General features: G+C 36.8%; 2 protein-coding genes and 1 non-coding gene across 4 annotated transcripts; 1 reads left to right on the top strand and 2 right to left on the bottom strand.

The window, feature by feature from the left end:
* Positions 1–2116: 2116 nt before the first annotated feature.
* Positions 2117–5851, bottom strand: LOC111779971 (uncharacterized). Of its 2 annotated transcripts, none has more exons than XM_087119397.1 (2): positions 5683–5851; positions 2117–2753 (listed from the first exon to the last, which is right to left on the bottom strand). In XM_087119397.1, the coding sequence occupies exon 2, from the start codon at positions 2670–2672 to the stop codon at positions 2328–2330; it is 345 nt and encodes a 114-aa protein (XP_086975523.1). In that variant the 5' UTR covers positions 2673–2753; positions 5683–5851; the 3' UTR covers positions 2117–2327. The 2 variants fall into 2 exon arrangements, with proteins under 2 accessions (XP_086975523.1, XP_023515963.1); XM_023660195.2 differs by having other exon boundaries at positions 2117–2702; positions 5683–5847.
* Positions 5852–16755: 10904 nt separating this feature from the next.
* LOC111779970 (large ribosomal subunit protein eL22z) lies at positions 16756–20025 on the bottom strand. The gene is made up of 3 exons (XM_023660194.2): positions 19936–20025; positions 19588–19832; positions 16756–17132 (listed from the first exon to the last, which is right to left on the bottom strand). The coding sequence occupies exons 2-3, from the start codon at positions 19815–19817 to the stop codon at positions 16988–16990; spliced, it is 375 nt and encodes a 124-aa protein (XP_023515962.2). The 5' UTR covers positions 19818–19832; positions 19936–20025; the 3' UTR covers positions 16756–16987.
* Positions 20026–21344: 1319 nt separating this feature from the next.
* Positions 21345–21480, top strand: LOC111783740 (small nucleolar RNA Z247). Its single transcript, XR_002813422.1, has one exon. It is a non-coding gene; the product is annotated as a small nucleolar RNA Z247 (small nucleolar RNA).
* The last annotated feature ends 325 nt before the right edge of the window (positions 21481–21805 follow it).

Genomic DNA, 21805 nt, shown 5'->3' with positions numbered 1-21805 from the left:
CCAAGGACAACCTAAGTTATGTCAACGGTACAAAGTCGTGGACCTACAAATCAAAGCAAGAATCATATATGTTATCCCACAAATCGAGGCAGGGCAACTCACTAATTGAGTGAGGAATAGATTATCATGGCATATTGGAACGATAGGGATGTAGTCTTGGCTCGACTCTAGGTATAGTAAGCTAATCTTGATTTTTTTCGTGGTGTGGACTTAACTAGGTTTTCTTAAAGGGCAACTTAATGGCTTCTTGCTTTAATCGTGCTTGAGAAATTTCAAGTGGTTAACCGTGTTTGGGTCCTCGATTTTGCACTTTCTACACTCCGAAATTCCCTGAATATCTTTACTAGGTCTTAGAATGAATCCTAAATCAGGGAGGGGTGTTCACGGAAGTAAGGTACTTAAAGGAGTTTTAGAAGATACGATATCCGTACCTTCGAAGGGTCATCTGAAAACTCGACTGTAGCAGAATAGTGATTATCGTATCTGGAGACTATATTTCGACTGATGAACTATCCAAGTGTCGTATGCGACATTTATGGCAAAGAGCGATGCATTTCTATGGTGGTAGTATTTCTATCCAAGGGAGACCCAATAATATTGCTACAATTTAATGAAATTCATAAACCTACAACAAAATAAACGATCAATGAAGGCTTATGAGAAGGAGTTTACAAGACTCGAGAAGTTTGCCTCAAAACTAGTAGACAAAGAGACCATGAGGGTATCTGGCGGTTGTAGACCAGCTATGATGATTGGAAATGCATATCAAGCAGATTTCAAGCACTAGCGACAATAGAATCTACCTCGAGGTCTTACTAGATGATCTCGAGCTCGTATCGGTTAAAGATCTCACAATATTTGAGAGAGTCACACTTGGGGACATTGTTTGACAACCTCTGGAGTGTGGCTTTCGATGTGGGGAACAAGGCCACATTGTTAGTCACTATCTATAGGGGTGCCAAAGATGGTAGGTAATTGTAACGGTCCAAGTCCACCGCTAGTAGATATTGTTCTCTTTGGGCTTTCCCTTTTGAGCTTTCCCTCAAGGCTTTAAAATGCATCTGCTAGGGAAAGGTTTCCACACCGTTATAGAGGGTGTTTCGACCTCCTCCCCAACCAATGGGGGATTGTAGGATGTCACAATCCACCTCCCTTCAGAGCCCAGCGTCCTCGCTGGCACTCGTTCCTTTCTCCAATCGATGTGGGACCCCCGCCAAATCCACCCTCCTTCGAGGCCAACGTCCTTACTAGCACATCGCCTCGTGTCTACCCCCTTCGGGAAACAGCCTCTCCAATCAATGTGGGACCCCTCCAAATCCATCCGCTTCGGAGCCTAGCGTCCATACTAGCACATCGTCTCGTGTCTACCCCCAGGGGAATAGCATCTTCAATCGATGTGGTACCCCCGCCAAATCCAACTCCCTTCGAGCCCCAACATCCTTACTGGCACATCGCCTCGTGTCTACTCCCCTTCGGGGAACAGCCTCCTAGCTGGCACATAGTCCAGTGTCTACCCCCTTTAGGGGAACAGCCTCCTCGCTGGCACATAGTCCGGTGTCTGGCTCTGATACCATTTGTAACGACCCAAGTCCACCGCTAGCAGATATTGTCCTCTTTGGAAAGCCCAAATATTGTCCACATTGGACTTTCTCTTTCGAGCTGCCCCTCAAAGCTTTAAAACACGTCTACTAAGGAAAGGTTTCCACACCATTATAAAGGGTGTTTCATTCTCCTCTCCAACCAATGTAGGATTATAGATCTCCTCTCCAACCAATGTCGGATTATAGAATATCACAGTAATAACCTTTAAGCTTCACCTTAAACTCAAGTGGGTAATAGTCCGAGTCCATCACTAACAAATATTATAAAATCTCACATCAATTGGAGGAGGGAGGAGGAGGGAACGACATCGATCGGAGAAAGAAACAAGTCAAAAAAGTTTCAACCTTCTCTCTTGAAAAGCTTAATTCTTTATCTAATTTTTTTCATAAACTCACTAAATAGTGTCAGAGTATTATCAACCACTTCTAATATTTACCTTTAAAAAGAATAAAATTGAAAATAACAACCTGGACTAAACTGAAATGATTAAAAATAAAATTTAAAAAAAAAAAAAAAAAAAAAAAAAACTTCATATATATATAGTCTCTTAGTTATTATTTATTTGACAAAAAAGCTGGCAGGAAAAAAAACATTTCACCTAAAAACACTACATTTCACCCAAAATGAAGCAAATTGAAGCAAATTGGGCAGTGATTGATGAAACTCAACAACAAATCAGGCAAAGGATGACCCAAAATGAAGTAAATTGAACCAAAAAACTAAAATTAAAGCAGCTTAATGCCTGCTTCCCTCACAGAATCAACGACAGCTTTGACCTTACCATGATATTTCTGTTCTCTTTTCAAGTGTACACAAACAGCTGGGATTCCCTTGAGCATAAGCCTCTCTCCCAACAATTTCCCAATCTTTGCAGCAGCAGCCACATCCCTTGTCGACTCCATGCTCGACCGCAGCGCCTTCTCTTGGGAGCTTGCAGCTGAAGCAACCGTGGCTGTTTTGGAGTGGATCACTTGGGCACTAACATACTTGTTTGTGAAGTGCATTTTCAAGATATATGGCTTTAGATACTGGGTTAATCTTGGTGGCCTAACTGGAGGAGGAATCACCATCTCCCTTTACTAGTCCAATTCAATAATGCTCTAAACAAGAGAAACATGGATGAATCTCACAATCTTCAATCATCTTTCACACTTTCAATCAACAACATGTTTTAATGTGTCACAGCATGCTTAATACAATCAATCGAACTATATATCAGGCATAATCGCATTAACAATCAGAAGTTATCAAAAACCAAGCGACCTCATGCTAACAACCAATTAACATGCTTTACAAGCTTAATTTCCATTAGGTTACTAGGTGCATATCATATGTTGTGCCATTAGGTTATTATGTGGGATTGTTTAGAGGAATCTTCGACTATCCTCTTGCACAATATCGGGATAGGTAGGGGCATAGGGATCACTCTCCAATTCATAGTGACTATGTGGGGACTACGGAGTAGCCAACTAATTTCTAGTACAAAGCTGCCCAGAAAACATGAGTCATATAGGTCACATAGTTGGAAGGTATTGTTAACAGAGAACACGCACCTCACCATTCTATGATATCAATTGAAAACAGAGAAATAGTAAAAGGCATAACTAGATTACCTAAACCCTAAAATACCCAAGAAACAATAGGACAAGCTCAAAGGAGCAAGGTTATCTGATACTAGTGGTTAAAGATAAACTCAAAGGAGTTAGATAGCATAAAACCAACCATTGAGTAGGACCTGTGACACAATGATTTAATAAGCTCATAGGAGTTGGTTTATGAAAAACAAATAATAGAATATGTGATGAAACATCAATGGTTGAAATATGAGCTCAGAGGAGCTAAACTATATGATACCAATCGCTGGGATGGGTTATATGACTTTAATGATTAAGATACGCTCAGATGGGCTAAAAGATGTAAATCCAACCATTAGGCTAGACCATTTGATATAGATGATTGAGGTAAGCTTGGAGGATCTGAATATTATGAACTCAATCTTTGAGACAGACTCGAAGGAGATGGATGATATGGTATCAAGGAGTGAAAACCCTATTGTGAACTCAAATGAGCTAAGCAATCTCAAACATAAGACTTTTAGCATTGCATTAGCTCAAGGGAGTTGAATGAGTCTTATTCAAAATATTGTTATGATGGATAACCTATGATTGAGAATCTAGGCTATTACTATTGAGAGACATATGAGTTAAGACACACGATATAATGGTTATGAGTGAGATTGGTATCTAGTTATAAGCCTACAAGTGAGCTACTTATTGAGTGTACTTTTATACTCCTCCATGTTGCTCTTCTTTTTTAAGTGGTACCTAAGCTTCCACATCTAGTGATGAGGACATAACAAAGCTAAGGGGTTATGAGGCCATGGAGCTTAGAACTCTAGAATGTATATTTTGAATGTACATGAAAGATCATACTATAGATTCCACTATAAATTTATCGAGATACTAAGAGTTATTTAAATAAATTGAGTTGACCTTGTTCATTATTCCTTCATAGTGGCCCTTTGATAAGTGATGATAAATGTGACTCATTACTGTTGGTAAGGGCATACAAATAGGAGCCCACAAAACAAGGCAACATATTGAAATAGCCTCCAATCAAGCAAAATGAGTCCTAACAAATAAATACAAAAAGCTTAGTCACAAATACCCAGAGAGACAGATTTTCTTTAGTAATTATCAATATTCCTAACATAGCTTTCAAAGTAATGGCAATGGGTAATAGTTTTGATATAATTGGTAGCAACAGATATAAATGATAATTGTTCTTTAAACATTTAAAAATGGCAACAATTCATAAGGCCAAAGGTATAAATTAGTTCTGTGCCGCAGATTCTTTTGGCTGAACCAATGACTAAAACAATATCATTTATTAATAAAAATGGACAACCATACCAATGAAGATGGATTGAGCAAACCCAATTTTCAAACTACACTCGTCTGTCGGTTTGGTTTTCTTGAGTTTCAACCATTTTGGGTTTATAACATGCCAATTTCTTATCTTCAAAGTTTCAATTTACCAAGAAACAAGCCAAATTAAGGAAATTTTATTCATTATGGGCACAGCAAAATGGTTGCCTACAGGTTCAAAATCTGTTCGCCCCTATCCTAATAAGCATAGTTCCCTCAAATTGAGATTGATACTCACAAGAAAGAGAAAAATGAGACTCCCAATCATGGACACAATGCTTCTTTACAATCATATATTTTCTACAGTTCCAGCATCAGACTGAACCAAATAAAAGGATTACAAACAAACTTCATCAATAAGACATTAGATAGCTCAGATGCATCCAGAAATGACAATAGTCAAACCCTCTTTTTGGAACCGTATTTCAAATCAGAACGGATTTCAAAACATTTCATGGCCTAATTCATTATTACCTAAAACTAATCTGTTTTCTCTCGATTTTCCAGTCTGCAAGAGAGCTGATGTTTGTTGACGGAAAATAGTTTTTATGATTTACAATTACAAGATATAATTTTAGAATAGTTATTTTCTTTTTATTTCTTCTAACCATCAAGACAAGGAATTTCATTTATGGTAAGTAGAAATCCATTAGAGTGCAAAAAAGAAAACCCCCATCTTATTCCTCCCAACTTTTCCAGTTCCACCTTTATTCAAGATTAGCAAACGTGTAAGCCTTGTCAAATCAAATATTATGAATTTAAGAAAAGGATATGATATAAAAACAAATTAAAGCGAAATTACCAGATAAATTTATCCACTAAAACAGATTACTAGAGGAGTAAACCCAATTAATCTTTGCTTGTGTTCGAGCTTTTTAGGAATTGGTTCATGTAAGTTTTCGAATACTATACCATCCTGTATGAGATAAAGGATTACAAAAAATGAACGCTAATTCTCAGTATCCAATCGGTTGCCAAAAAGTAAACAATTCAATTACGTAGAACTTCAGTAGTATAAATTAACAAAAACACAGGAGCAATTGAATCCAACGAAAGTATATACAGCAAACAAAATAAATAATAACGCATTTTTGATCTTTTAATTTGTGTTTTCAAGTGAGAAAAAAGATAGAGATCGAGATTGGGAGAATACCAGTAACAACAAGGGAGTATAAAATCGGTACAAGATGAACGGCGACGGCGGCAGCAGTTCACGGGAGAGAGGCGGCGGCGGCAACAATGAGCTGCTGAAATGGAGGAGGAGCCGGCGTGAAGAAGAATAACAAGTAGAATTGGAGCAGGGATGAAAGATTAGGGTTTTCGCCATTTCTTTTATTCATTTTTATTTTATTTTACAAATTTGTTTTTTCTTTAAAAAAAAAAAAAAAAAAAAAAAAAAAAAAAAAAAACTGGGCTCAGGTTTCTTTAAAATATATATATATATATATATTATAATAATAATAATAATAATTCAATAATACATTTTAACTTAATTTAATATATATTTTAATAAATAATAAATAATCCAAACAAATCAAACCAATTCAACCGATCTAAAATTTTAAAGGTATTAACGTTTACTTTTGAAAGTTTATAAGTATTTTCGAAACATGATGCAACGGTCGCCATTCCTAACGGGTGCCTGGCATCAACAGCTACCACAGAATGCTCGTCCGACCAGAGAGGCCCTGGAGGTGTGCGAACTGATTGGTGGGTCTATAATTGCACGTGTGAACCGTGTGCAGGGAAATTAAGTACACATCCAAATTGCCCGTTAGGATAGCCGTCGTGGGAAAATGGACTGTTATGACAGGTCTCATTCATGAAATTGTATATGTTACCCCAACCGTGAGATCATTTACTGAGTCTTTCTTAAAATACTCAAGCCACGTGATACTTATATTTCAGGTAAAGGCAAGGCTCCCTGAACAACTGACGATGACATCGCAATTTGAGACCATGACACAAGCTAGAATACGATGTTTTTAATTTAAATGTTTATTTAAATTTATGCTTTAAGAAAAGTTTAAATGAAGTATTTCCGCGTTCAATGTTCATATATATATATATATATATATATATATATAATAGTGACCTTAGATTAAGTAAAAAATTTAGGGTCGTTACATTTTAGGTAAAGGAAAAGCTCCCATGCACGAATAACAGTAAACGCTAGAAATGTCATGAAAGTCGGGATAGATTATGATAGCCCAGTAAAACATTCAAAGTATTTATTGTTAACTTCCGCATATCTAATTAAAACATTCAAAGGATTAACACGACCATTGTTCTGGGAAGATGAGGGCGAGCTCAATGAGTTTATTATGGTTTTAGAATGTGTAATAACAGTGTCGGCAAGGATGAATTTAAGGAAAACGATAACGTCGGAAAATCTCACGTTTTTGCAAGTAGATAATGTCTTAGAACGCTATGGAAGAGAGGACTAACGAGCCAGAGAATACCTTGATGCACACGAGTGATTACTATCAAACAGTGTCGTAGCTTTGCCCGTTAAGAGGATGAACTAATTGTCAATACAATTCTCTGTGCGCAAATTCGAACCTTAGTAAGTACAAATGGAAATGGAAGGGCATAGGCGGATCGCCATACAAGTCATGGATAACACTCGATCGTCAAGATACAACCAACATTGGTTAGGCAACCATAGCACTATGTTTAAAAATAGCTAGGCTTTCTCTTTCGGGATTCCCCTCAAAACTTGAAAACACGTCTGCTACAAAAAGGTTTTCACACCATTTCGTTTCTTTCTCCAATCGATGTGAGACCCCACCAAATCCACCCCTCTTCGAGGCCCAGCGGCACACCACTTTGTGTCTACCTTCAGGGAACCGCCTCCTCACTGGCACATCGTCCGGTTTCTGGCTCTAATACCATTTGTAACGACCCTAGTCCACAACCAGCAAATAAAATAAAAGGTTTTCACACCATTTCGTTTCTTTCTCCAATCGATGTGCGACCCTAACCCACAGCTAGCAGACATACTGTCCTCCTAAGTATTAATTTTTTTTTTTTTAATTTAACTATAAAATTATTTTTTTAGAAATAAATTAATATAAAAAATGAATGTTATTTTTATTAATTAGGGTGATGGATAATAGAGGAACATGACAATTAAGTAAAAGGTTGTCTGTGGAACACGCAAAGGACAACCTGTACTGTCGTCCCTCTTCATTTGACTCTGTCTACTGTCTCATAATTCCTATAACCTATCTCCTACCAACATTTTTAAACAATATTTAATTTATTTTAATTTTAATTTCTATTTTCTTATGCGATAAACTTGATTATATAACTCGAAAATAAATCTTAAAAATACGACTTAAAAAAGACGTGTTTATATGACTCGAGAACTCTATTAATTGGGATGGAATGATAAAAGTTGAAAAAAAATCGAGTCAATTTGCGAGTTGACTTTTTTTGGTTAGGTCAACCTGACCAACCCGAAAATAAAGTTACGATCCAACAATTTCTTATCTATTTTTTAGATTTATTACGAAAATTAAAAATATTTAATATTTGAGTTTTATAAGATTTAAATTATTGTCACAATTGCACTTGGATAGTAGCAGACTTGCTATTGTGCGACACTCAGTTCCCAGCAACAAGTGAGTTAAGTCTATTCGTTCTTGCGTCGTCTACGACCAAGCGACGTGTGCTCGAACCTCTGGTCCCGATTCAAGAAGAAAGTTTTAGAAAACGGGGTAGAGAGATTTCAAAAGAGAGTTTTGAAAGTAAGATTTGAGAAATTGAAATCGGTGTTATATGAAAATGTAAGCAAAAGGGAACAACAACGGCTTACGAGAAGTTCTGTAACGGCCCAGATCAACCGCTAGCAGATATTGTTCTCTTTGGGCTTTCCCTTTCGGGCTTCCCCTCAAGGCTTTAAAACGCATCTGTGAGGAGAAGGTTTCCACACCCTTACAAATGATGGTTTGTTCTACTCCCCCAACCAATGTGAGGCATCACAATCCACCCCCCTTCGGGGCCCAGCGTCCTCGCTGACACTCTTTCCTTCCTCCAATCGATGTGGGACTGCCCCTAAATCCACCCTCTTTTGGGGCTCAGCATCCTTACTGATACACTGCCTCATATCTACCCCCCTTCAGGGAACAACGAGAAGACTGACACATCGTCTTGTGCCTGACTTTGATACCATTTATTGTGATGTCCCACATTAGTTGGGGAGGAAAACAAACCATCATTTATAAGGGTGTGGAAACCTTCCCCTAGCAGACGCGTTTTAAACCCTTGAGGGGAAGCTCGAAAAGTAAACCCCAAAGAGGACAATATCTGCTGGCGGTTGATCTAAGATAAAAGCATGAAAAAGGGGTTTGGAACGGGTATGCAAAAAAGGGGTTTGGAACGGGCATGCAACCTTACAAATAATAATAATAATAATAAAATTTTGACGAAGCTAGACGAATTATATAATTTCTAACTTAATTTTAAATAAATTATTTCCTATACAAATTTAAAAATATGGATTAATTTTTATATATGAATAATATTTTAATAATTTAATTAAAAAATAATTGATCTGAAATTATTTGAATCATTGAATTGCATTAAAAAAAAAAATTAAAATCTTGGCCAAAATAATTTATAAAATTTTAAATATATTATATTTTTTGTCTGGAGTTTGGATTTACTTACAAGGATTAAAATAGGTTGGTAACTTGGTAAAAAGTTGGTAAAAATTATTTAGAATTATATTTAATTAAAGAAATGCTTACATCACATGTGATGTAAAAATACTTTATTTTTAAAAAATAGGTTATATTATTGTTATTATTATTATTATTATTATTATTATTATTATTATTATTTCCACAAAATATGGACCATTTTTCAATTATGTTAGGGAAATATTAATGTTGTATCTTAATAATGCTAAAAGAATCTTTTTTTTAGATTCGATAAATAATTTAAATATTTATTGACATTTATTAATATTTAAGACGGTAATAAATGTTTTATGAATATGACGTCATAAGTTTAATTTAAAAAATGAGTAATTATCAAAATTCAAAAATATTTTTACCATTAGTGGTAAAATTTCAAAATTACCTCTTGATTTTTAATTTTTTTTACAAATTTAAAAACGCTTTTATTTATAATATAAAAAAAAAAAAAAAAAAAAAAAAAAAAAAAACTTGAAAATCGTTCGTGCCCACGGTAAATGTTGGGTAGCTAAGTGCAGAGCCAATAACTGCTGAAAGCATCTAAGTAGATGAATACTCTCTTATTCCGACTTTCCCAGAGCCTTCGGTAGCACAGTTGAGACAGCGATGGGTTCTCTGCCACTACGGGGATGGAGCGACAGAAGTTTTGAGAATTCAAGAGAAGGTCACGGCGAGATGAGCCGTTTATCATCACGATAGGTGTCAAGTGAGAGTGCACTGATGACGTTTTCAAAAATATCCATGAACTTTTATAAAAAAAAAAAAAATTAATATATCCTTAAATTTGTAGGAAAAGAAAATTAAAAATTTGGAGATAATTTATGAGGTGCGGAAATGGTAAGATCTATGGCACAAGAAGAAGGGGTTGATCCGTATCATTTTAACTCGGTTCTGACTTCTCTATTTTTTTTTAATAATACCCAGTTGGGTTATTTTCCTACCCGTATCAAATAGAACATGCTGAGTCAAATCTTCTTCATGTAAAACTTACTTTATTTAGATCGGAAAAATCGTACCGTTTTATGAAACCGTGTGCTATGACTCGAATCCTTAGTCAATCCCGAGCAGTTGACAATTAAATCCAATTTTGTCCATTATTTTCATTTTCGTACCCGTAATAGTGCGAAAAGAAGGTAAAAACTTTTTTTTAATATTTTTGAAATAAAGGTTAAAAGTGTTAATAATACTCTCAAAATTTTACTAATGTTTTTTAACATAATACTGTTGTTTAAAAAATTGAAAAGTATTAATGAAATCTTTATATTTTTTTATAAATTATAAATTTTTTTTTATTAAAATGTTTGAAAATTAATTTTTATTTATTTTTTATTTATTTTTTATCGTAAAAAAATAGTGTTAAAATTCCAATTTTGCCCCTATCTCTTTCTGAAATTCCTATTTAAATGATTCATACAAATCTCCGTCTTCTTCATCTCCGACAAAAATTTCAGGGAACAAAAAAAGCTTTGATTTCTTCAACAATGGCGGGCGGCTAGGCGAGAGAATCCTGCTGGAGAAGCAGGGCACGTGCAAGGCACGTGCTTTATCATTCCATTCGCACCCTCCTCTGCACGTGCTCTCTCTCTCCAACATGCCTCTCTCGCTCTTACAAACAAGAGAGAGAAATTACCCAAACTCTTCAATCTTTTCTCAATGCATTTTCTTTTTCCTATTATTTTTTAGAATATTATGTTTCAATTTGTACGAGAATTCAAATTTTTTAATTTTTAATATTTTAATTATCAGAGACTCGAGCATCCATCGCTTGACCGTAGGCATGCAAGAAGGAATTGACTTAACTCACTTGTTGCCGGAAAATCAGTGCAGCATAATCGCAAGTCTGCTGCCATCAAAAGTGGATTGTGACAAGTGGGTCGAGACATTTTTTTAGACTAAATCCAATTGTTTTGGTTCGAATTTTTCAACTTGAACGACCGTGTTAAATGATGAACTCAATTCAACCCTCATCTCAATCCAACCCTCAACTTGAACGACCATGTAAACATCATTAGAAATTTGAGCATCATCTCTGCCATTTCAAAGATTTCAAGCAATTCTTGTGGTAGATTGCATTCGAACCATTCAATCAAGTTTTGATAAGGTTTGATCGTGGAGTGACCCAGTTTAGAACCAAGTTCAAAATCTTGTTTCTAGATTTTTTTTATCCGTAATCTAATTCTAACCTTATCTCTTGGTTGATCTGAATTTTGTATAAGGAGATGTTAATTTCTTTGATTTCAGGGATCTGGATTTTCAAAAGCTTGAATCGATGGGTTAAGGATTATGTTAAGAATGAGATAGAAAATATAATTGGGAAGGTGTGTATTATCATTGATATTGATATCCTTTAAATAGGATACAAACTGGTACAAATGAAAAAAATATAAAATAATTAAATACCAGAATAAAATAAAATATACTATAAATCTAACCATAAATGGAAGAATATTAAGATATAATATCTAGGATATATTCCATAAATAATATATCTCAACACTCCCCCTCAAGTTGGAGAGTGTATGTTAATCACGTCCAACTTGTCTTTAACTTGTCTTTACGGTAGGTCAATAACACCCAAGTTGTCTTTCACTCTTGTCTTCTCAGTAATGAAAATATCCGTAAAAAAAATAGACCGCCTTTGATTGGTTTGCATTTTTAGACTTTCAAGAAATTATTGAATTTTCAAGAAAGATGCAAGACTCAGAAGTAGACCGCCTTTGATTGGTTTGCATTTTTAGACTTTCAAGAAATTATTGAATTTTCAAGAAAGATGCAAGACTCAGAAATAGACCGCAATGATTGACTCGAGGATTGGTAACTTGTCCCATTTAATTTGATTTGGAACAAGTGAATATCCTCCCTGATCACTTCTCGGTCCATGCATAAATGCTTTAAAAATAGACTGCAATGATTGACTCGAGGATTGATAACTTGTCCATTTAATTTGATTTGGAACAAGTGAATATCCTCCCTGATCACTTGTTGGTCCATGCATAAATGCTTTAGTGGATAATGACACCAAGATCGGTGCTTTGGATCACTTGAGAGGCTGTGAAGGAAAATACGAACATCTTGAATATGTCACCTTAGAGCTTGGTGAGAAATTTGAAGATGCTTATAACGTATTCTTGATATTAGATGATTGACGATGGTAAAGACTTCACTGATTGGTTAGGGTTTGGCTTTAGGTAATACTCCCCTTGGACTCAGAGTCCAAGGGGGTATTAGGAATACCACGATCGATGCTTTGATATTAGGAATATCAAGATCGGTGCTCTGATACCATGTTAAGAATGAGAAATAGAAATAGAATTGGGATTGAGAGTAATGAATAGGCTTGCCTCACATTAGGTAATGGAGACATCATCAATATGTTAGATCTCACCGTTTTATAAGACTGATTGAGCCCCATGAGCAATTGCATCAACTTGTCTTCTTCGCGTTGATCAATATGTATTTGACGTTGATTACAGGTAAATTGTGTGAACACTGCAATAAAAGTGGTCATACAATTAATGAGTGTCGAATTCTTAAGTTTCACTGTAAGTTTTGTGATAGAAGGGGCCATACAGAAGATCGGTGTCGACAGAAAAATAATTCTGGAAGGACAAGACAAGACAATCAACACAATAACCGTGGATATCGATCATCTGCAAATATGGCCGATGTTTCACAGTTGAATACAGAAGAACAGTCACCTAATTCCATTCCAAATTTTTCTTCTGAGCAATTACGACAGATATCACAAGCCTTATCTGCAATCAATCATCACCCTTCTGGTAATTCTGACAATCACATCAATGTTGCAGGACTTGGCTACGGGGAAGATGATTGGCTCGGGTAAACAATTTGGAGGTCTCTATCATATTTCTTCATTTCCAATCAAATTAAATGGAGCAAATTATCAATCCTGGAGTAAATCAGTTATGCATGCTCTTATTGCCAAGAAGAAAATTGGCTTCATTGATGGCACAATTGAGGAACCGTCCCAAGATGCAAATTCAACCGAATTCGAACTCTGGAATCAGTGCAACAGTATGATAATATCTTGGTTAACTCATTCCGTTGAAGCAGATATCGCTAAAGGCATTATTCACGCCAAGACAGCTCATCAAGTGTGGGTTGATCTTCACGATCAATTCTCACAAAAGAATGCTCCAGCAATTTTTCAAATACAAAACTCGATAGCAACGATGTCACAAGGAACCATGGCACTGTCAACATATTTCACCAAGCTCAAAGCACTCTGGGATGAACTGGAAGCGTACCGCACACCTTCCCAATTATATTTTCTATCTCATTCTTAACAGATTATGATTGCTTTATCAGATAAGCACAAAAGATATAGATTATCTGATTGAAATGAAACCTTTACGTCTATAACGAGCTCAAATGGGCTAATAGAACTAGACTAGAAGTAAGGTCATTTCCCTATTTTTTCGACACCTTGCAAGAACTATTGAGAGTTGGCCGGTTGAACTATTTTGAATCACGAATCGTCGCGTGGATATAGAGTAAAAAGGACAGTAAAAGTTTTTTCAATTTGTAATACGAGGAACATGAACAAAGATTCATAAAACTGACACCAAAGGTATTAAAAGTACGAAATAATATCTGTGGAGTCGATGTTAAAATAGTTTACAAAATAACACAAGTTTCGAGGAAACGACAATTAAAATAATATTTAAAATGATAAGTGAGGGAAATGACTCGATCTAAGGGCACGTCCTACAATTGCATGGCTCTACATGCTCCTGCCATCAACAATGATCTATTCTCCAACTCGATGTCGTAATTGCTGCCATGAACAAGGCATCATAGGAAGATAGTGCCACAGTTCGTTGTTGCTGAGATTGTCAAGAGATCACCTTTTCGTTGAGATAAAATGTCATTCCTGCAGTGTTTTTTCTATCGTTAATGTCTCCAGCTAAATCACTATAGGTAAAACAGACTGATTCTTCAGAACCTTGCCCTTTTTGATACTTTAGCCTGTAGTTTGTGGTTTCCTTCCCGTAGAAAAGAATGTTAACTGCTTGATGATGCATTATAGTAAGCTTTTTTACGTACCCACTCACGTTTCAGCAGCATATGAAAGGTTCGGATGAGTATGAGTCAAGTACCTCAGACTTCTGATGACGCGGCTATACTCGGTGAAATTCGTCAAGCTTCCTTCAACATCTTTCCCGAGTTGTAACATACTCGGTTGCACTTTACCATCTTAAATTGTTGCAACACTTTCTTAGCATAGGTTGATTGCTTTAGCATGATACAATCTTTTCTTTATTCCACTTCAATATCGAGGTAGTATGTGAGTAACCGAAGATCAATCATCTCAAATTCTTTCATCATTTGCTCATTAATCACGTTGATACTGTAATGACCCAGATCCACTGCTAGCAGATATTGCCTTTTTTGGTATTTCCCTTTCGGGCCTGAAGGTTTCCACACACTTATAAATGGTGGTTTGTTCTTCTCCCCAACCAATGTGGGACATCACAATCCACCCCCCTTCGGGGTTCAGCGTCCTCGCTGGCACTCTTTCCTTCCTCCAATCGATGTGGGACTGCCCCCAAATCCACCCCCTTTTAGGGCCCAACTTCCTTACTGGCACACCGCCTTGTGTCTACCCCCTTCGGGGAACAGCGAGAAGGCTGGCACATCGTCCGGTGTGTGGCTCTGATACCATTTGTAATGACCCAGATCCACCGCTAGCAGATATTATCCTCTTTGAGCTTTCCCATTCAAGCTTCCCCTCAAGGCTTTTAAACGCGTTTGCTAGGGGAAGGTATCCACACCCTTATAAATGGTGGTTTGTTCTCCCCAACCAATGTGGGACATCACAGATACCTTCCACACTTGTACCAGTGACGATCAAGTCGTTAATGTACACGCCAGCTATGAGTGTTTTAGCTCATTATTTCTTGTATACAATGCTTATTCTTACGAGCACTTCATGAAGTTTAAACTCTTTAAATTATTGTCCAAGGCGTATGTTCCATGCCTTCGGTGCTTGTCGTAAACCGTAGTTTACTTTTGACAACTTGTGCATTTAGGGTTTTTCGATTTTGATAACGAAACGTTCAAGCTGAGCTACAAGGGCAAAATTCAACTTTACAGCTAGCCATAAGAAGAGAATATTCTTAGAATCAAAATTCAAGTGATGAAGCAACTATTTTAGTATCTTCATGTGTTCCAATAAATCTACCCAAAGATTTCTTTGAACGGTTGTAATATTAAATTTTAGAACTTTAGATATAAGTGAGTGTTTAGGGTTATTGGGAGTGAATCCCAGCTAATTTAGAGAATGATCATGGGTTTATAAAGTGAGGAATACTATCTCCATTGGTACGATGCCTCATGAGAGCTTGAGGCCTTATGAGAGTTTATGCTCAAAGTGAACAATATCATACCATTGTAGAGAGTCGTGATTCCTAATATGGTATCAGAGCCATGCCCTAAACTTAGCCATGTCAAAAGTGACTAAAGTGTCGAACAAAAGGTGCACCCATGCCCTAAACTTAGCCATGTCAAAAGTGACTAAAGTGTCGGTGAGTCCCACATTGGCTGTACTTTGTTTGGGGGTTCGGGGGAGGATTGTTAAAAATTATTGGGAGTGAGTCCCACATTGGCTAATTTAGGAAGGAGGCGATGTGTTCATACTGCCTGTGCAGGTTTTGATTTGAAGATAATTGTGACTCTCCCTTCACTCCGGCCGGACCACCCTATTTCTTCTTTCTCCTTGCCTTTCACTCCCCGATGGAACAAGGTAAAGCTCCTTCACCCATTTATTCAAGCACAAGGTAAATCAGCTTCGCTAATTCACCCACCTATTCTTTTCAGTCGAGAGAAAGAAAGACTCACAACCACGTACCAAAGCGGCTTCGCTCCTTTCCTTTCCAGTCGAGTAAATTCATTCAATTCGAACCCTCTATTCCCTAAACTACTGAACCTTTACAGTGGGGGTAAAAGCAAAGAGGGATAAGGGACATCATCAAGTTCACGCAATGGAATTGAAGCAGCTTTACAAAGTTGGAGAGGGGCCGAGGAAAAGAGCTGATCTTTCTTTCCTTCTAGTTCATCGCTAGAATCTTTAGTTGAGTCTTTACTTCCTTTTCTTGATGATCAATTCTTGTTGAATGAACCGTAAAGCTTACTATTCAGGATCATGGATGTTTCATTTTCTTCCTATTCAGGATCATGGATGTTTCATTTTCTTCCTATTCAAGATCATGGATGTTTCATTTTCTTCCTCCTATCACTGTTTCTAGTGCACTTTGTTCGAGAGAATGATTGTTAAGAATTATTGGGAGTGAGGTCCTTTGGTACGAGGTCTTCTGGGAAAGCTTAGCAATATTTTCCCAATATCATACCACCCTAGGAGTAGTTTTACATACAAAATATATTTATTTACTTATTTTTGGTAATAAAGAAAATAATAAAAATGAAAACTATGCAATAAAAAGAATTTAAAAACTATTTTTAAAAAATTTAATAATAAATGGAAAAAAAAAACAAAATTATAGTAAAATACAAATACTTTGATCCACCTACCATTAATTAAATGAGTGAAATATTGTTGGTGTTTTACTGAAATATGACACACAAAAATAACAGCAATCTAAGTCTGTCAAACAAAACAAAATTGCTAAACTGCTTTAGTTCAAATATAAAGATAGAGAGAGCATCACACAAGCAACACTAGTAACATAACCAGTCACACATTCCAAGCTACACTTGTTCCTTGAATGCATAAATTTAATCCTCTTCCTCTCCCTCGTTCTCGGCAATGTTGAAGTACCTGAGTTCGTAAACGTTCCTATCTTTGTTCGCAGCAATCACTCGTAGCCAATCCCGAACGTTGTGTTTCTTCAGGTACTTCTTCGTCAAGTACTTCAGATACCTAACCCGACAAGACACATGATAAAATCAGTCATGGATGCTAAATGCCAGAAGAACAATTGAGAAACTAATGTAATTCAGATACTAAATTTCTACAGCTGCCCAAGACATCGCTTAGCAAACGTCACGGATGATTAAATAGGTTACGTGTGATTAGTGAACTAGAATTCTCCTATCATGAAGACGTTCCTCTATTATTCCGTGTTTGAATGAAGATATCATTGAAAGCAGAAACATAGATATAAAAATATCAGTCAATCCACATCAATCAACTCCAAAACCGTTTACAACAATGTGCACAAATTAGCCCCGAATGACAACAATGTGCACGAATTAGCCCCGAATGACAACAATGTGCACGAATTAGCCCCGAATGACAACAATGTGCACGAATTAGCCCCGAATGACAACGATGTGCACGAATTAGCCCCGAATGACAACGATGTGCACGAATTAGCCCCGAATGACAACGATGTGCACGAATTAGCCCCGAATGACAACGATGTGCACGAATTAGCCCCGAATGACAACGATGTGCACGAATTAGCCCCGAATGACAACAATGTGCACGAATTAGCCCCGAATGACAACAATGTGCACGAATTAGCCCCGAATGACAACAATGTGCACAAATTAGCCCCGAATGACAACAATGTGCACAAATTAGCCCCGAACGACAACAATGTGCACAAATTAGCCCCGAACGACAATAATGTGCACGAACTAACCCCGAATGACAACAATGTGCACAAACTAACCCCGAATGACAACAATGTGCACAAACTAACCCCGAATGACAACAATGTGCACAAACTAACCCCGAATGACAACAATGTGCACAAACTAACCCCGAATGACAACAATGTGCACAAACTAACCCCGAATGACAACAATGTGCACGAATTAACGCATTGGCAAAAATGAGCATATTGAGCTGAATAATTGATTCTGAAGAACGAATCACTAGGCACAGTATTCTATTTCTATTTGTGCCTCATATTCAAAAATAAACATAACAAGCTCAGAGGGTTCAGCAAGTAGTCTAAATAATTAAATTACTAGCACGGTGTATTTTTTAATCTATGTAGAACAACTTTCATTGAGAAACATGAAAGAATACAAAGGGCATAAAAAAACAAAGACTACAAGTAAAATAAGACCTAGCAAATAATTACAGAAGTAAATCGTTACCGACGTCCAAAGAGAAACATTTAATCTCACATAGGTCCAAAGATTAGAAGACTCCCTCTCAATCCATCTAATGATTTTATTATCTCGCCCTCCATAAACCTCACTACAAAGTGCACAACACTCCAACTTCCATACAAAACTTCCCTTCTGTCAAAACAGAAAATATAAGAGGAACTCCTCGAACATTTCACTAAAATCCCTATAACGGGTCAGCTGAAGGCCAAACACAACAAGAATAAGTTCTAGACCGACCAAGCATAATCACAATTCCAGATCAAATGATACAGGTCTTAACAGAAAAGTCCAACAAAGAAGGAAACTTCCTTCAGAGCCTATCCAAGGTATTGATGCTTCCATGGATGAGATGCCAAACAAAGAACTCAAACCTTTTTTGGGATTTTCACCTTCCAAAGAATTGAAAAATTAACTCCCTAGCAGGATAAAGGTCCAATAAATAATGGAGGAAAGAATAAGAAGCAAAGCCCTCATAAGGGTTAGGGCTCCAGAAACGAACATCACTCAACCCTATATAAGATCAAAATCTCCAATTAAAGAAAGAAGAACCATGATATCCATTGTTTCCCTATCTATCAGCAGTCGACAGAACCCAAACAAAAGAGAGAACGAGCCCCCTACGTAAACAACGACTGATATGAGAGTAAAGGGGAACAACCAAGCAATTTTCCAATATGACCAAACAGCCTATTGTATCCCAAATTTAAAAATAAAAAAAAAAACAGAAAACTACCAAAATATTACATTTAGAGCTCTCACAATGATGTAATAACAATTCCTCATGTCGACACTCAGAATTCTAAAGATGGAATTAGTGCATTTTATTCAATTTCATTACACAAAACAAAGATAGAACATAACAAGCCTAGTTCTAGAATCAATTTATTCAGCCGTCATGTCAATTCTCAGAGTTCTACAAGTACAAATGAAATATAGTCCATACAATAAATTTCATTAGAAAGAACAAATATCAAACATACCAACCCCAACTTTCCCCTTAATATAACAAATCCAAAATATACCAGGGAAGAATCAAGATGCATCATACCGATTATCCTTAAAATAACTCATACTTGAAACATTCAAAACACTAACAGGTAACAAATCTCCAACCTTTTCAAATTTCTAACTCGCAGCCATAAACACAGTACAAACTTATACACAACCTAGTTCAAAATACAACTTCTGAGAGGAGATTGGCCACAACATTGATGTAAAACAAATCGGTTATTCAAATGGAGGAAAATTACCTCTTGGAGAAGTTGCTATCAGAAGTGACAGTAATTTTACTCTTCTCACGAGTAACAGACACGGCATCGCCAAGAGCACCAGCCTTGCCTCCGACTTTAATCCTCTCCAGAAGAAACTTCTCCAGCGAAGCAATGTCCATAATCTTATCTTCCACCGGCTTCGTACAGTCGATTGTGAAGGTTACTCCCTTCTTCTTCCCCTTGGAGCCAGCTGCACCTCCTCGACTCATTTTCGATAACAAAAACTGTGCAATCAGAAAGAAAAACCCATGAATTGATGCCTAAAACGACCATATTCGGATCAAGATATCAAGATATCAATATATGAGAAAGAGAAAGTGAGAATACCAGTTGCTGAGGATTCCGATATGACGGCCACCGGTGAAGCGCAGCTAGGGTTTTAAATATATAGGAACAACTTGGGCCGCCAATTGATTCCATGGATTGGGCTTTCCATATAAAAAATTTTAGGTGGGCCGTTAGTTTACCCATTTAAAAAATATATTAAAAATAAATAAATATATATACATATACATATAATATATATATGTACATATATACACATACACATATATAATATATAACATATACATATACATATATATAATATACATACATACATATATATGTATATACATATACACATATACACTTATATACATATACATATATATATAATATATATATGTATATGTATATGTATATGTATATATACACACATATACACCATACACATATTATATGTAACGACCCTAAATTTCCACATACTCAGAGTCGCTACTAACGTCTCATGCTCATCTATAATGCGGAAATATAACTCTTACATGAATATAACTGATAACGTAAACTTCAAAAAAAAAACGTTTAAAACAACTTCTTCTCTGGAAAACACAGCCATGGTCTTACGTGTTTAAATATGAAATACTGAAATTTAGAGAAAACAAAAACAAATACAAAATAATTTAAAACAATGAAATGCAAAACAACCTATTCTAACTTAAGACTAGAAATTCAAATATGAGTCTACCCTATGCACGTGCCACAGTCTCTGTTAGAATTGGTCAATCCATTAGAATAGCTTGAAGTTAGTCATGCCATAAGAATAGGCTTACTTCGTTAGTTTCCTATGAAATCGGATCTATTAGTTAATCTTTTGCCAATATAAATAGAATATGTCCTCAATAGTGTGAGGCACAGTTTTGCATAAACTTGATATGGTATCAGAGCCGAAATAAGATCCACGAGATCCATAGCCTCTGCTGTTAGACATGTCAATCCCAAACAACACAATGTCTTCTCCGTCGATCAGTCAGGTGATTAGTGTTAAGCTTACACAAGAAAATTATCTACTGTGGTCTACCCAAATCCTTCCCTACTTGCGTAGCCAAAACCTTGTTGGTTTTGTGGATGGATCCATGCCTGCACCAAGCCAGACGATCGCCGTTGAACCAAGTGAAGAAACAGGCAATCGCAAAATTATCATCAACCCTGAGTTCACAGTCTGGTACCCCCAGGACCAGCTGGTACTCAGCCTCATCAACTCATCAGTCACTGAGGAGGTTCTCAGCACGATGGTTGGAATCACCACTGCACGAGAAGCCTGGATTACGCTGGAGCGACAATTTGCTTCCACATCTCGAGCAAGAGCAATGCAGATCCGTATGGAACTCTCTACTATCCAGAAAAAGGACATGACAATTGCTGACTACTTTCGTAAAGTAAAACATCTTGGTGATACACTTGCTGCCATTGGCAAGCGAATAGAGGATGAAGAACTCATCGCCTACATGCTGCAAGGACTTGGTCCAGATTATGATCCTCTAGTCACAAGCATTACAACCAGAACAGATGTATACACTGTCAGCGACGTGTATGCTCACATGCTGAGCTATGAGATGCGGCACTTGCGTAAGGGTACATTTGAGCAACTTTCATCTGCTAACAATGTCAATAGGATATCCATTCGTGGAGGTGCCAATGGAGGTCGAGGTAGTCGCGGTCGTAGTCGTCAGTTAAATAGTGGTCATGGACAATCAAGGCGTACTGTGAACAATCCTGGACGTCAACCATCAAAGACACAAAGCAGCTCAGGCATTGTCTGTCAGATTTGTGGTAAGCCCAATCACGATGCTTTGCAATGCTGGCACAGATTTGATCAGGCATATCAAGCCGAAAATAATCTCAAACAAGCAGCTTTGGCAACAAGTGGATACACTAG

The sequence above is a fragment of the Cucurbita pepo genome, chromosome 18 (genome assembly GCF_057944985.1).
Source record: "Cucurbita pepo subsp. pepo isolate OVF chromosome 18, ASM5794498v1, whole genome shotgun sequence".
In the NCBI taxonomy this organism is placed as follows: domain Eukaryota; kingdom Viridiplantae; phylum Streptophyta; class Magnoliopsida; order Cucurbitales; family Cucurbitaceae; genus Cucurbita; species Cucurbita pepo.
Note: the sequence above shows the minus strand (reverse complement) of the source record. Positions and strands in the feature narration are given on the sequence as shown.

Bases quoted from the DNA above. Each gene is read 5' to 3' on its own strand.
- LOC111779971 (XM_087119397.1), bottom strand. From the start codon at position 2,672: ATGGTGATTCCTCCTCCAGTTAGGCCACCAAGATTAACCCAGTATCTA.
- LOC111779970 (XM_023660194.2), bottom strand. From the start codon at position 19,817: ATGAGTCGAGGAGGTGCAGCTGGCTCCAAGGGGAAGAAGAAGGGAGTA. The intron at 17,133-19,587 runs GTAATTTTCCTC...TTGTCGGGTTAG, and splicing joins GATAGCAACTTCTCCAAGAG to GTATCTGAAGTACTTGACGA.